The sequence below is a fragment of the Myxocyprinus asiaticus genome, chromosome 45 (genome assembly GCF_019703515.2).
Source record: "Myxocyprinus asiaticus isolate MX2 ecotype Aquarium Trade chromosome 45, UBuf_Myxa_2, whole genome shotgun sequence".
Classification (NCBI taxonomy): Eukaryota; Metazoa; Chordata; class Actinopteri; order Cypriniformes; family Catostomidae; genus Myxocyprinus; species Myxocyprinus asiaticus.
In genome coordinates this window covers 3242227-3257452 of record NC_059388.1, presented here as the reverse complement: position 1 = coordinate 3257452, position 15226 = coordinate 3242227, and the positions used below count along the sequence as shown (strand labels likewise).

At 37.5% G+C, this 15226-nt stretch overlaps 1 protein-coding gene across 3 annotated transcripts in view; it reads right to left on the bottom strand.

Annotated features, from left to right (window-relative positions):
* The window catches only part of LOC127435325 (TBC1 domain family member 22A-like), a 239438-nt gene that overhangs the window by 180828 nt on the left and 43384 nt on the right, over positions 1 to 15226 (bottom strand). For all 3 annotated transcript variants that reach the window (XM_051688729.1, XM_051688731.1, XM_051688730.1), the window contains exons 5-6: positions 15114 to 15184; positions 3497 to 3625 (exon numbers count right to left, since the gene is read on the bottom strand). In XM_051688729.1, the coding sequence (XP_051544689.1) occupies positions 3497 to 3625; positions 15114 to 15184 (200 nt within the window). The remainder of the gene's footprint in view (positions 1 to 3496; positions 3626 to 15113; positions 15185 to 15226) is intronic.

Genomic DNA, 15226 nt, shown 5'->3' with positions numbered 1-15226 from the left:
TTTTTTGGTCTCTTGTTTCTCATTTTCCTCTTGACAATACCCCATATATTCTCTATGGGGTTCAGGTCTGGTGAGTTTGCTGGACAGTCAAGCACACCAACACCATGGTCATTTAACCAACTTTTGGTGCTTTTGGCAGTGTGGGCAGGTGCCAAATCCTGCTGGAAAATGAAATCAGCATCTTTAAAAAGCTGGTCAGCAGAAGGAAGCATGAAGTGCTCCAAAATTTCTTGGTAAACGGGTGCAGTGACTTTGGTTTTCAAAAAACACAATGGACCAACACCAGCAGATGACATTGCACCCCAAATCATCACAGACTGTGGAAACTTAACACTGGACTTCAAGCAACTTGGGCCATGAGCTTCTCCACCCTTCCTCCAGACTCTAGGACCTTGGTTTCCAAATTAAATACAAAACTTGCTCTCATCTGAAAAGAGGACTTTGGAACACTGGGCAACAGTCCAGTTCTTCTCCTTAGCCCAGGTAAGACGCCTCTGACGTTGTCTGTGGTTCAGGATTGGCTTAAGAGGAATACGACAACTGTAGCCAAATTCCTTGACACGTCTGTGTGTGGTAGCTCTTGATGCCTTGACCCCAGCCTCAGTCCATTCCTTGTGAAGTTCACCCAAATTCTTGAATCGATTTTGCTTGACAATCATAAGGCTGCGGTTCTCTCAGTTGGTTGTGCATCATTTTCTTCCACACTTTTTCCTTCCACTCAACTTTCTGTTAACATGCTTGGATACAGCACTCTGTGAACAGCCAGCTTCTTTGGCAATGAATGTTTGTGGCTTACCCTCCTTGTGAAGGGTGTCAATGATTGTCTTCTGGACAACTGTCAGATCAGCAGTCTTCCCCATGATTGTGTAGCCTAGTGAACCAAACTGAGAGACCATTTTGAAGGCTCAGGAAAGCTTTGCAGGTGTTTTGGGTTGATTAGCTGATTGGCATGTCACCATATTCTAATGTTTTGAGATAGTGAATTGGTGGGTTTTTGTTAAATGTGAGCCAAAATCATCACAATTAAAAGAGCCAAAGACTTAAACTACTTCAGTCTGTGTGCATTGGATTTATTTAATACACGAGTTTCACAATTTGAGTTGAATTACTGAAATAAATGAACTTTTCCACGACATTCTAATTTATTGAGATGCACCTGTATATAACTTTACAAATTAAATTATATTAAATAATATATAACTGAATAATACAATAATGATATTTAAATATATATTTGTATTACAGTATATTCTTATTCCAATATTTGTAATTGTAAATTATGTAATTATCAAAACATAATCACACATAAATAATTTACAATTATAAATATTAGAATAAGAATAATACAAATACTAAATGTTGATAAAAATAATATTAAATAATAAATTATATAGAATATATTTTCTACATTATGCTAATGAGAATACGATTATTTGTATTACATAATGATAATTATCTATAAATACTTTAAAATTACGAATAATATTACAATAAAAAGCATGATAATAATATATATCTATATATAGGTATGTAAAACAAGATATGTAAAAAAAAAATATATATATATATACGTGTGTGTGTGTGTGTGTGTGTGTGTGTGTGTGTGTGTATGTATATATATATATATATATATATATATATATATATATATATATATATATATATATATATATACACACACACACACACACACTCTTGCGGCCAAAAGTTTGGAATAATGTACAGATTTTGCGGTTTCGGAAGGAAATTGGTACTTGAATTCACCAAAGTGGCATTCAACTGATCACAAAGTATAGTCAGGACATTACTGATGTAAAAAAACAGCACCATCACTATTTGAAAAAAGTCATTTTTGATCAAATCTAGACAGCAGCCATCACTCCAACACCTTATCCTTGAGTAATCATGCTAAATTGCTAATTTGGTACTAGAAAATCACTTGCCATTATATCAAACACAGTTGAAAGCTATTTGGTCCGTTAAATGAAGCTTAACATTGTCTTTGTGTTTGTTTTTGAGTTGCCACATTATGCAATAAACTGGCATGTCTTAAGGTCAATATTATTTCAAAAATGGCAAAAAGGAAACCGCTTTCTCTAGAAACTCATCAGTCAATCATTGTTTTGAGGAATGAAGGCTATATAATGCTTGAAATTGCCAAAAAACTGAAGATTTCATACAAAGGTGTACACTACAGTCTTCAAAGACAAAGGACAACTGGCTCTAACAAGGACAGAAAGAGATGTGGAAGGCCAGATGTAAAACTAAACAAGAGGATAAGTACATCAGAGTCTCTAGTTTGAGAAACAGACACCTCACATGTCCTCAGCTGACAGCTTCATTGAATTCTACCCGCTCAACACCAGTTTCATGTACAACAGTAAAGAGAAGACTCAGGGGTGCAGGTCTTATGGGAAGAATTGCAAAGAAAAAGCCACTTCTGAAACAGAAAAACAAAAAGAAAAGGTTCGAGTGGGCAAAGAAACACAGACACTGGACAACAGATAATTGGAAAAGAGTGTAATGATCTTAATCCCATTGAGCTTTTGTGGGATCAGCTAGACTGTAAGGTGTGTGAGAAGTGCCCGACAAGACAGCCACATCTATGGCAAGTGCTACAGGAAGTGTGGGGTGAAATGTCACCTGAGTATCTGGACAAACTGACAGCTAGAATGTCAAGGATCTGCAAAGCTGACATTGCTGCACGTGGAGAATGTTTTGATGAGAACTCTTTGAAGTAGTTTAAGTGCTGAATTTTTTTTTCAAATTGTAATAGTAATTTTTCACATTATTAATGTCCTGACTATACATTGTGATCAGCTAAATGCCACTTTGGTGAATAAAAGTACCAATTTCTTTCCATAAGAGCAAAATCTGTAAATTATTCCAAACTTTTGGCTGCCAGTGAGTGTGTGTGTATATATATATATATATATATATATATATATATATATATATATATATATATATACATACACAAATAATATCTTAAGAATATATTTTTCTACATTATGTTAGTGAGATTTTTTGTTTTGTTTTTGTTTTGCATTAAGTAAAAACAATTATAAGTAATATTGGTGGCATTTCTAAACACTATACACTTGTAACACAACAGTGTTTTGGCACAGTTAACATACTGCTACTGCCAACACATCAATCACAACATAAATACAACTAAAAACCTTGACCATGTTACATTAAACCCCTGCACAAACTGAAATGCTGGCTTTGAAGTCAAGTCTTCTGCCACTTTCTATGAATATGTTACAGTTTGATGTCCCATTATTGCGTTTTAAAGCATTAGAGGCACATAAACTATAATTTGACAAAACATTTACTAGTATGAAATTATACACCAAGGAAAGGAAGTTGAAGGGAAAAATCACAGGAAACGCAATTAATCTCATGGCACCTCTGATTCACCTGTTACTATCATCCTCCTGTATTAAATACTGTTAGCAGTATTCTCTAGTACTCTGTGAATGTAGTCTGTTACCTGTCTGTATGTGTCCTGGTGGTGTTCGTCATTGCGGGAGTCGTAGTACTGCTCGATAAAGCCAAAGTATTCTTGTCTCTTCCTCTGCAGTGTACTTTCTCTGCGCTCGGCGTTGGCAGGCAGGTACCCCTGTGAACAGACGCAAGATAAAAACAAACTATAACAACAGGACAGAAGAGAATCCCCAAAATGAATCTAAAATGTTTGCTTGCTGACTTTAGCATGATTAAAACGGGTCATCCAGAATCTGACTCTGATGACAGCACACGTTATATGAAAATTGCATGCAGAGTTAAGTTCATATTAGCGTCAAATACACATTTAAATGAGTCTGTACTGAAGCCATGACAACATGATCACACTGGAAGTCGACATGTTGTTACCAAATGTTCCAGTACCCTGACATCAACCTCATTCTGCCACATTTCTGTAGACATTTCACTCGGAAACTGGAGCTCAAACTTGCCCACACATTCAACAACACTTTTAGCATTGGCCACGGGGGCAGTAGTTTAAATATCAGTAAGTACAGACGGATTTAAGCTGAAGAACTTTCAACCTTCTGTCGCCGAATTCACAGTGATTTCATAGATTTGTCATTTTTGTGTCATCTGAGCCAGGTAAGCAGTTTTAGAAAACATAGGAGTGTTTGTGTGTAAAAATAAGAATCAATAATTTAACAATCCAGTGGTATTCCAGTCAGGCTTCCTAAGCAACCACTTAGCCCGGTTGCTAGGGTGGGTAGAGTCACGTTGTGTTAACCTCCTCGTGGTCTTCGCTCTCGGTGGGGCGCGTGGTTAGTCGTGCATGGAAGCCGCGGAGAATAGCGTGAAGCCTCCATACGCGCTAGGTCTCCGCGGTAAAACGCTCAACAATCCACGTGATAAGATGCACAACCAATGCAGTGTTATAAGTGCGGATAAACTAATGCAACAGAACTGACCTGGAATTAGATGGAATTACACTTCAGGAGATAAAAGAAAGTTTAGGGGTTTCACAGAGTTTGTAGCCACTAAGTTGATATCAATCACATATAAAGTTAGATTTCCTCTTATTACTTGCCACAGTGAGAGAATGAGAGCATAGCAGATGTTCAGGCCCAAAAAAGAAAGTGTCTTGATAAAGTAATTGATTGCACAAAAATCTACAAGAACTGAAATCTATTTCTCACAGAAGTCGCTCCCCCATGTGGCTATTTTTTACTTCCGCACTCAGACAAGTTCTGTGAAAAGATGTATGTGTGCCAAACAGAACTCCTCGGTACGGCCCATTAGCATATGTACATGTAATTAAGTCTAAAAGACTAACACATTATGAGTAACTTTCAGATTATTAAGAGAAAAGCACACAATAGAGTTTTAGTAAATTGAACAGCAAGGATTATTAACCCTGAGAGTAACCCTGATTTTGAGGGTACAGGGAGGACTAACATACAACGCTTATTAGAGATAGTAACTGAAAATACATTCAAATAGTTATTAATGTCCTGAAAGTTTCATTTAATATATCTGAGTATTGATGATCTACTAACCTGCTAAGAATTTCCAATATAATGTTTGTTACTGGCAAATGGAAGTATACAGTGGCATCAATAGATGCTCTTAAAAGTGATTAGTCATGTTCTGCCTGTAAGGTTAACTTAAAAAAATAATAATAACTTGAAAAAGGTTTATCAGAGAAGGTGATGTTTCTAAATTCTTTAACAGTTACATTTTAACAAAATGACCCACCGTTGCACAAAAAGTATCCGTATTTGGCGTGTGGCGGGTGTTAATTTCATACCCTGTTGGCAACACTAGGCTTTTGTTAATGATGTTCTTCACAATGTTGTGAACAATTATGTTGGAACAATTAACAACATTTGAAGCAATCTATAACCTACTAGTAAAAAGTAGTAGGTTTTTTTAACCTACTGCGATATTACTACAAAATTTTACATAAAATGCTTAATGTTTTTTTTAAATCGGTTTAATGAAGCGAATCATCCGAACTAACCGATATTGTAAAATTAATCCCATCACTAACAAACTGTTGGATATAGTATGATTTTTTATGTAGAACTTTGGTTTTGGAATTAATGAAAAAAAAAAAGATAATTATTATAAATATTTCATTTGAATTTTAATGCAAGTTAATAAAAAGATTCAACCATTTCTGGTTAGGTCAGGTCATATCAAAAGGTCTTATTTACAGGCCGTGATTGGGCTCCAATTGAATGTAACTTCCAGAATTAACAAATGTGATTTTTCAACCAATAAACAGTGTTATTATTGTTATTAATATTGACAAAAGACAAGAACACTTTTGTGGCTCTAATTAAGACCTCATGAGAATTTTAATTAAAATAAAAATTAAAAATATTAATTTAAAAAAGCAGAGGCTCTCATTTTATCACTATAGAGAGAGAGAGAGAGAGAGAGAGAGAGAGAGAGAGAGAGAGAGAGAGAGAGAGAGAGAGAGGGTCACTGTGGCATTGTTCACAGCAGCTGCAGAGGTCCAGAACAGGCCGGTAATAAATGTTTTCTCTCAGCTGGTTTTGGATGAACACATGCGTAAGGTCTGTGTCCAGGTATTGACTCTGTATCAACAAGCTCCCACCTGCTCGCGACAGGACGTCATTACTCAAACAGCTTGTATTAGTGCGACTGAAAACACCATTTAATCATCCGCACAGCTTTAGTCTTCTATTTATTAAAGCCCAACATGTGTGGGTGAGAAACAGACATGTATTACACTCCAAAATAAACTTCTTACAGCAGAGAATGAGACGGAAGCAAAAATATAAAGAAAAGAGTTTGACGTTTCATTTATTTATTTATTTTTGTAACACTAGGGTGTTTCTTCAACTACTGGTACTTTTATGTTCCAAGAGTTATTTTTGATACTTCTCAAATGCCTTTTATGTATAGATGTTACAGTTTTATCCCTCTCCAAACCCATATTTTCAATCTTAAACTAAGAAAATAATTAAAATATGATGTACACAATGTGTGAAGAAAAATCAGGTAAATATTACTTGTGAACTGAAAGTTTTTATTGTGCATCATTACCAGTCAGGCTGTAAGTGCCAAGTTATGCAAAAAGTGTATGAAAATATTATTCAATTGTGTGTATTTAGAACATCCCCCTTTGTGCTTATTTCTTCTGTTGGCTGGGGTTTGTTTTGTGAAGTATTTCTTGCAAAGACATTGGAGTGATTAAGTAATTTGTCTGCACTCATGTTGCAGCCAAGTGGACCAGCTCACTGAACATTCGCTTGACTAGAATCTGCGCGTTCTTTTTGTGCTGGTTCCGCCTATTGGCTGGAGTTTATTTTGTAGAGCAACACACCTTCAGGACAGTTTTATGGATGAACCTACATGCTCTTTGTGCTTGTTCCTCCTACTGGCTGGAGTTTGTTTTGTGGAGTATTTTTTGCAAAGTCAGTGGTGTGAGTGGGTCATCTCATTGTACTCACGTTGCAGCCGAGTGGACCGGCTCACTAAACATTCGCTTGACTTTTTGAAGAATCTGCTCATTTTTGTGCTGGTTCCGCCTAGCTGCTGGAGTTTATTTTGTAGAGTGTCACACCTTCAGGACAGTTTTATGGATGGCTACATGCTCTTTGTGATTATTCCGTCTATTGGCTAGAGTGTGTTTTATAGATTATCTTTTGTTGTGTAATTCTGTCTCACAAAATGCATATAGAAACACCGGACTTGAGCAATCCGACAGCAAAGTTGTCACGGGAGTTCTCACAGGTGTACATGGACTGTTTGAGTTTGGAGGGATGGATGCCAGTTGGCGCTGTCATGCACATGTTTTTCCTTTTTCTGTTTGTTTGGATTTGGGGGATGTTCGAGTAAGAGAAGGGGAGTCATTACGCTGATAAGTAAACATCTACAATTCAAATGTTTCAAACAGATTAAACATATATTAGGAAGAGTCATTATTGTTTTAGCTGAAATTCAGGGACAAAGTCTTATTTTGGCTCATATTTATGCACCTAATGTTGATAATCAGGGCTTTTTTATAGATCATGAAGGGATGTTGCAAGCCGCTGGCACCCCTCATGATATAATATTGGGAGGAGACTTTTTAAATCTTTTGATGGACTCAGTCCTCGATCATAGTGAAGCAAAGGTGTGCAAGCCCCCTAGAGCAACATTGACGCTTCACAGGATGTGTAAAAATCTTGGTCTTACAGATATTTGGAGACTTTTGCTCCCATCTGGTAGGGACTATACATTTTTTTTCATCAGTCCATTTACTCTAGAATACATTTTTTTTTTATATATATATAAATATCTAAGTCCCTCATTTCATCTGTTGTTGATTGCTCAATTGGAAACATATTAGTCCTGGTGTGTTTAGAGGTGTTGCCACATATGGAGAAAAATAAATCATATAGTTGGCGTTTTAATGTATCCCTTTTGCAAAATCTTGAATTCCAACAAATGCTAAAGGCTGAAATCAATATCGATATGGAGACCAACTGGTCCTCAGTATCCACTGTGGGCGTGGCTTGGGAGGCACTTAAGGCGGTTCTTAGGGGCTGGATCATACAATATGCCTCATTCACCAAAAAATCCAAAGCAGAGGAACTCGTGGAATTGGAAGGGAAGTCGTCTAATGGCCTCAGGGAATTGACCAGATTGAAATATAGATATAATACTATTTTGTCACAGAAGTTGGAGATTTGGCTATTCAGGGCAAGACAGTCATACTTTGAGTCGGGGGACAAAGCCGGGAAACTTCTTGCTAGATATATAAAACAGAGTCTTTGTCTACCATTCCCTCAATGAAATCTGCTGGTGGTGAAATATTTACCTCGGACATTGATATTATAATGCTTTTAAAGAATTCTATCTTGATCTCTATAGTTCCACATATTCGTCTACTGATGAGAATATTATACATTTTGTGGAACCATTAGAACTTCCTAAGCTGACGACTGAGCAAAAGAAATTATCGGGTTCGGGAAAACTTTTATTGGATGGATTTTGCTTTACGCAGATTATATTTTATTATTCATCTCTGACCGTCCTAGATCTAGAATTATTAATTCCTTTTCTAAGTTCTCAGGATATGGAGTTAATTGGTCTAAATCCGAAGCTTTGGCTCTGACAGCATACTGCCCGGTAACGGCTTTTCAGCCGGGCGCCGTTCCAGTGGCCCAAACAGGGCATTAAGTATTTGGGTATTTTATTCCCAGCAAATTTGTCTGATTTAGTTAGAGTTAATTTTGACCCTTTAATAAAAAGGTTTTCGAGTGATGTGGGCAGATGGGCTTCATTACATTTATCTATGACTGGGAAGGTTAATGTTATTAAAATGAATTGTATTCCAAAATTCAACTACCTGCTACAATCTCTCCCTATAGATGTCCCCCTCTCTTATTTCAAGCAATTTGTTAGCGAGTCCTTCATTTGTAATGGTAAACGTCCCAGATTACATTTCAGTAAGTTGCATAGGCCGATTGACAAATGTGGGCTAGGCCTACCCAAGATTTGTTTTATTATTATGCATTTGGTCTCAGATATTTGGCTCATTGGTCGCTTCTATCTGTGAGAGCCCCTCCCTGGTTTTGTATTGAACAGGAAGTTCTTGCCCCTATTTCGCCATTGCAAAGCCTTTCAATCAAACTAAACGGAGAAGTTACACCCCGTTATCTCTCATTTGCACGCGGTATGGACAAAAGACATTAATTTAAATGTTGCTTCAAGCATATGGCTGATCCCAAAGTTATATATTAATAAGTCCCCTTTCTGCTGGACAGAGTGGATTGTGAGGGAGGTTTATACGCTCGGTGACCTATATGAGAGTGGAGTGTTGAGATCCTTTGAAAATATGGTTCAACATTTTGGGACTCCCAGGTCTCAATTTTTTAGGCATTTACAGCAACGCCACCTGCTTTGTACTATTTTTGGGAGTAGCATACACCCACCTAAAGCGGCAGATACTCTGGGAGTGGTGATTACTGCTTTTAGAAAAGGTCATGAGGCATCAGTGTATTACTCCCTGCTAATTCAGAGTCTGGGGGATGGAGCTTCAACTTCTCTCAAGAGATTATGGGAGAAAGATTTAAACTTGGTATTGGAGGAGGAAGTCTGGGCTAGGATTCTAAGTCTACATCTAGAGATGCAAGGGTGCGACTTATGCAATTTAAGATTTTACATCGATTCTATTGGACCCCCTCCAGATTGTATAGGCTTGGTCTTAAAGACACACTCACCTGCTGGCGATGCCAATCAGAAGATGGGGACACAACCCCATGTTTTTGGTGGTGTTTTAAGATCCAAGAATTTTGGTTGAGGGTTCAGAGTTTTATGTGTGACATATTGGGCACTCAAACTTCATTTTGCCCCAGACTCTGTATTTTAGGCATTGGGGCAGTCATTAATATAGGGGATAAGTACATAAAAAATTGTGCTATGATCAGCAGACAGGTCATCCTTAGGGGATGGAAGTCGGCTGGAGCACCCTCATTTCAAGAGTGGCACACAGACATGGGCAGGGTAGCGGCATTTGAGGAGATGTCATGTAGAAGGCTAGGCAGCCTGGATTTCTTTAATAAAAAAAAATGGGGCAGTTATTTGGCAATTTGGGGGGACTCTCGGGGAGGGATTTGTAATTTTGAATGTATGTGTGCAACCTTTTTGTTTTGGAGGTGAGATTTTAGTTTTTTGTTTTGTTTTGTGTTTCCGAATGTTTTCTGCACATTTTGTCTATTTGTGTATCATTGTCAATTTAGCATTTGATCACGTGTCGGGTGGGGGGGGGGTATGTTCGGGGGGGGGAGGGTTTTAGTTTCATATAATGTGATTCCACATTTTCTGTTATGTCTGTTTGGCTTGTTGTATGGAATCAATACAAATTGTTAATAACAAAAAAAGAATGTGATATGTCAGAATAGTAGTACAGAAAATTATTTATTTCAGGTTTTATTTCTTTCATCACATTCCCAGTGGGTCAGAAGTTGACATTCACTTTGTTAGTATTTGGTACCATTAGGGCTGGGTGATATGATGATATATATCATGGCGACGATATAAAGTGTCAATCGACAGAGATTTTTCTATATCTTGTATATCGCGATATATAAATATCCATGTGTGCAGCATGACTGTATCCATCAGTGGGCACGCTTCACGTGAAACTGAAACCAGGCTTGAGCAGGGATTGAATTCGCCGGTTATTTGCGTGCGCTGGTTTAACACCAGATTCACTAAAGGAATTATGCACCTACAAACTCGTGGCTGATTCTTTGCAATTCTGGTTTTGTGGGCTGGTTCTGAGCACTCTACAGCGGAGGATGCAGAAGTCAACCGTTATCTGACTGACACAATCTGCTGGGACAGTGTCACTGTGATCCAGACAACTGGATCATCTCTTTAACATGCCGAGGTGCACTTGACTACAACGCACATCTGTACGTTTCCATCATTTGATTAATTTTTGATGATGTGATCAAAAAAAGGTAAGAAAATGAAGGGGAGCTTGTTATTAAAACTGGTGCAACATCTGGTTCACATAAGTCAACACAGATTAGAAAGATTTTATCTGCAAACTGTCACGTGATGATAATCACTTGTGGTAATACAAACAATCTGTTTTAACACCTTAAAATGAAGCACACTAAAGAATATTATGAAAGCCAAAAGATGTGCTCCACATTAATTGTCTTTTTTTTTTTGTATCTTTTTTTTTTTTTTTGCAAGAATTGTTAATAAAAATATTTTACATTTATTTTCTGCAAGACGTGTTATTTTCACTGTGTATTTTTAACAAAAATTATGTCATATTTTTTAAGTTTACAATAATACTGGTCAACAACATATCAAACTGAGTGTTTATTTTATTTTTAACTTTGCCAAGTTCTAAATAAAGAGAAAATTATATAAGAGGAAGCAGTTTTCATTTAAAAAGTATTAATTTAACTGACTATATTTTCCAAAAATAGGCATTACAATATGGTTATGTTAAATGATTTTGTTTGGTTTTCCAGAAAAAAATTACTATATCGTGATATATATATCGTTATCGTGATATAAAATTACTCATACTGTGATATAAGATTTTGGTCATATCGCCCACCTCTAGGTAGCATTGCCTTTAAATTGTTTAGCTTGGATCAAACGTTTTGGGTAGCTTTCCACAAGCTTCTCACAATAAGTTCTGAAGTTTTGGCCCATTCCTCCAGACAGAACTGGTGTAACTGAGTCAGGTTTGTAGGCCTCCTTGCTTGCACACGCTTTTTGCGGCGATATGGCGCCGCAGTGGCTTCACTGTTATTATGTCATCAGCAATCCAGTTATTTATATATATATATATATATATATATTATATATATATAACTCAGTGGTACAAGCCGATTTTTCACAGTTATTGCTGTCTTGCTCACAAATAACACAGACAGAAGGGGCTTGTGTGCATAATTTCATCATGTCTGGGAAGCTGTGCTAAAATATGACCGATACCAAGTTCACCTCTGTGTCCTGAGCACGGTGGCACCATCTCACGTAATGAAAGACACTTTCACAAACATGAAGTTAAGATAAGAGTTTACGTCATGTCATTTATAGAGATAAGAGGGAGATGACATTCTGTTCTAAAGGTTTAACAGGGTTTCAGGGGTTTCTGAAGAGGCAGTCCTCACAGGACATGAAAGAGTAAGATGGTATAAGACTCTAAAGTCTAGTGCTGATTTCCCCTGACATTGCTAATCACTGTGACAGCTAATACATGCCACTATATTTCCTGAAAATACAGTTAAAGAACCAATTTCAGTTGCAAAATAAATTTTCTGGGTGACTGTTTGTAGGTAGGTAATTGTTTGTGTGTTCAAGGTGGTTGCTAGGGCACTGCTAGGGTGTTGCTGGGTGGTTGCTTGAGTGTTGCTAGGTAGTCACTAGGGTGATGTTGGTAGCTGCCAAGTAACTGCTAAGGGTGCCCTGGGTGATGGTTTCTTGGTGATTGCTCGAGTGTTGCTAGGTGGTTGCTAGGGTATTGTGGTTGGTTATGTGGGTGATTCCAATGGTTTTCTGGGTGGCTGCTAGGGCTATTATTTGTGTGTTCTGGGAGATTGTTTGGCAATGGCCTGTGTGTTCAAAGTGGTTGCTAGGGCATTGCTAGAGTGTTGCTAGTTGTTGCTAGGGTGTTGTGGATGGCTGCTAGGTAGTTGCTAGGGTGTTCTGGGTGGTGGTCAGAGCAATTGCAAGAGTGCTCTGGATGGTAGCTAGGGTGTTGCCAGGGTGGATGCTAGTGAGTTCTGGATGATTGTAAGGCAATTGCTTGTGTGTTCCACATGGTTGCTTAATGATTGCTAGAGTGTTCCTAGGTGGTTGCTGGGGTGTTGTGGTTAGTTGTGAGGGCGATTCCAATGGTTTTCTGGGTGGTTGCTAGGGTGTTGCAAGGGCTATTGCTACAGTGTTCAGGGAGATTTTTTGGCAATGGCCTGTGTGTAGAAAGTTGTTGCTTGGATGTTGCTAGAGTGTTGCTAGTTGTTGCTAGGGTGTTGTGTTGTGTGTGATGATTGTTAGGAGGGGTAACGGCATTCTAAATGTTTGCTAAGGTTTTGTTGGTGGTTGCAAGCATGTCGCTAGAGCATTGCTGGGTTGTTGCTAGACTGTTCTGGGTGGTTACTAGGTGGTTGCTTATTGGCCCAAATCTAAATAGACCGACCCCCCAGTCTTTATGATATTATGATCTCTAGATATAGCTTGGGTCTCTCTTTCAATGCGAAATTTGTTATCCAATCATTGGGCAAGTAATAGCACACATCTCCTAACAAAAGCCAGATGATTTGAGGCATCATTCACAATGTCCATAATGTCCACACTGAAATTTAATACTTAGAGGTTTGGTCAAATCCCTAACTCTACATATGAGCAATAGTTTAGTGATGCTTTCCATATATATATATATATATATATATATATATATATATATATATATATATATATATATATATAAAAATTAAAAAATCTTTACTTTCTAGTGGGTAACTGCCAAAACAGAAATGATTTCTTCTTAAGGAAGTCTCAAATGTGGTTTGGTGGCAGTTTAGAGATGTCAGTGGGATGCACAGAATTTATCACATGTTAAAGTGCCTGTTCAAATGGTACAACCACCCTCCACCAGTCATTACTCTTTTTAAAGGAGTTCAAAAGTAGTTCAAAAGCTGTTCAAAGTAGCTCTCCACTCACTCAAACAAAAACACACACACACACACACACACACACACCGATGAACTCACACACCTCACACCTGAGCAGCAGCTCAATATTGTGGATCGAAGGGGTTTGATTGAGTGGGGCTGCAGTCCAGGTTTAAGTCAACATGACAGATGAGCTTGCCATAGGCAAATGAAGGTGAATTGGATGTTTGTGCGTGTGTGTGTGACCACACACTAGCCTAAAATGGGGTCCGAGTATCAAATCTCCCCCTCCGTTTCATCCTGGTTTCAGACTGGCACTTCATCTGTCAGTGTGGCATGAGAGCACAGTGCCGCTCACCTGTCTGTCAGAGGGTACGATTCGTACGAACACCCATAACCCCCCATCATGCTCGCCCTGCCTAGGGAGAAACTTTAAATCAATTACTTACCAGCTTTCATCCACCATTAAAAAATAAATAAAAAATTGTTATTAATTAAAATTAAAATTCTGGCATTATTTAAACCACATTTACACTAATATTAAGTATTAACATAAAGCGATCATATCACTTAAAAAGTCTTTCAATATATAGCACAAATTATATGGACACCTTTTATGATACTTTTGTCGGACTTTAATGATGTATTTTTGTACTTTTTGTAACTTGACAGATGTGGTCACCATTAACTGTCATTATATGGAAACAAGCTGTTTAATGTTTTTTCCAAAAATTTTCCTTTTGAGTTCCACAGACAAATAAAATAACAACATACGACTTTGGCATGAAATGCGGGGGAATATAATGACAGAATTATCATTTTGGGGGAACTACTCATTTCATCCAAAAGTAAATAGCCTAAATAGTCCTAAAACATGATCATTAAAAACACTGCTTTAGCACTCAGATCCCTATTAAGAGAAGGCCAAAGGCTGCCTAATATATTTATTCAGCTTTTTAGTCTCATTATTACAGCTTTCCAGTGAAGTATCTCATTAGGAGGGTCATTAAATTCTTATTATCTACCTTTATTATATGTTCACACCATTTTCAGTGACCAAAACAAACACAACCAATTATCCAACAGGGACAATCAAGATTAGGAGCAGAAATATAATTATTTGCTTAAATTTATTGTGTTTAGTTTTATATTGTCACAGATAGTGATAGTGGCCCAACGCACAAAAAGGTCCATCCCCTTTTCCTTGTTGAACAGACATCTTAAACAATTAGAGAGTTTCTAAAGATACCTCTAGAGGATCCATCCACAGCCACTGAAACTGTTCAATTTGCCATTAGTTTTCAGTCTACTGGACCTCTGGGCTTCTAGGCAGTTTAAGTCATTAGTAAAAGCCTAATGACTTATAAATGTGTATTTATGTAGAATGTATTATGTATTCTTTGATTCATCTTTTAATGGATGTACTATTTTAATGAAGAAGTGTGAGGACAGAGGAGGTGCTGGAAATGTTGAACTTACTGAGAGCAGCTTCCACGTGATAGGCCGAACTTGCCGAGGAATTCCAGACCAGCTCAACTTCCGAAGCTCCTCTAAAGAGAGAAATAGAAAATGTTTAAAACATACATATAGTC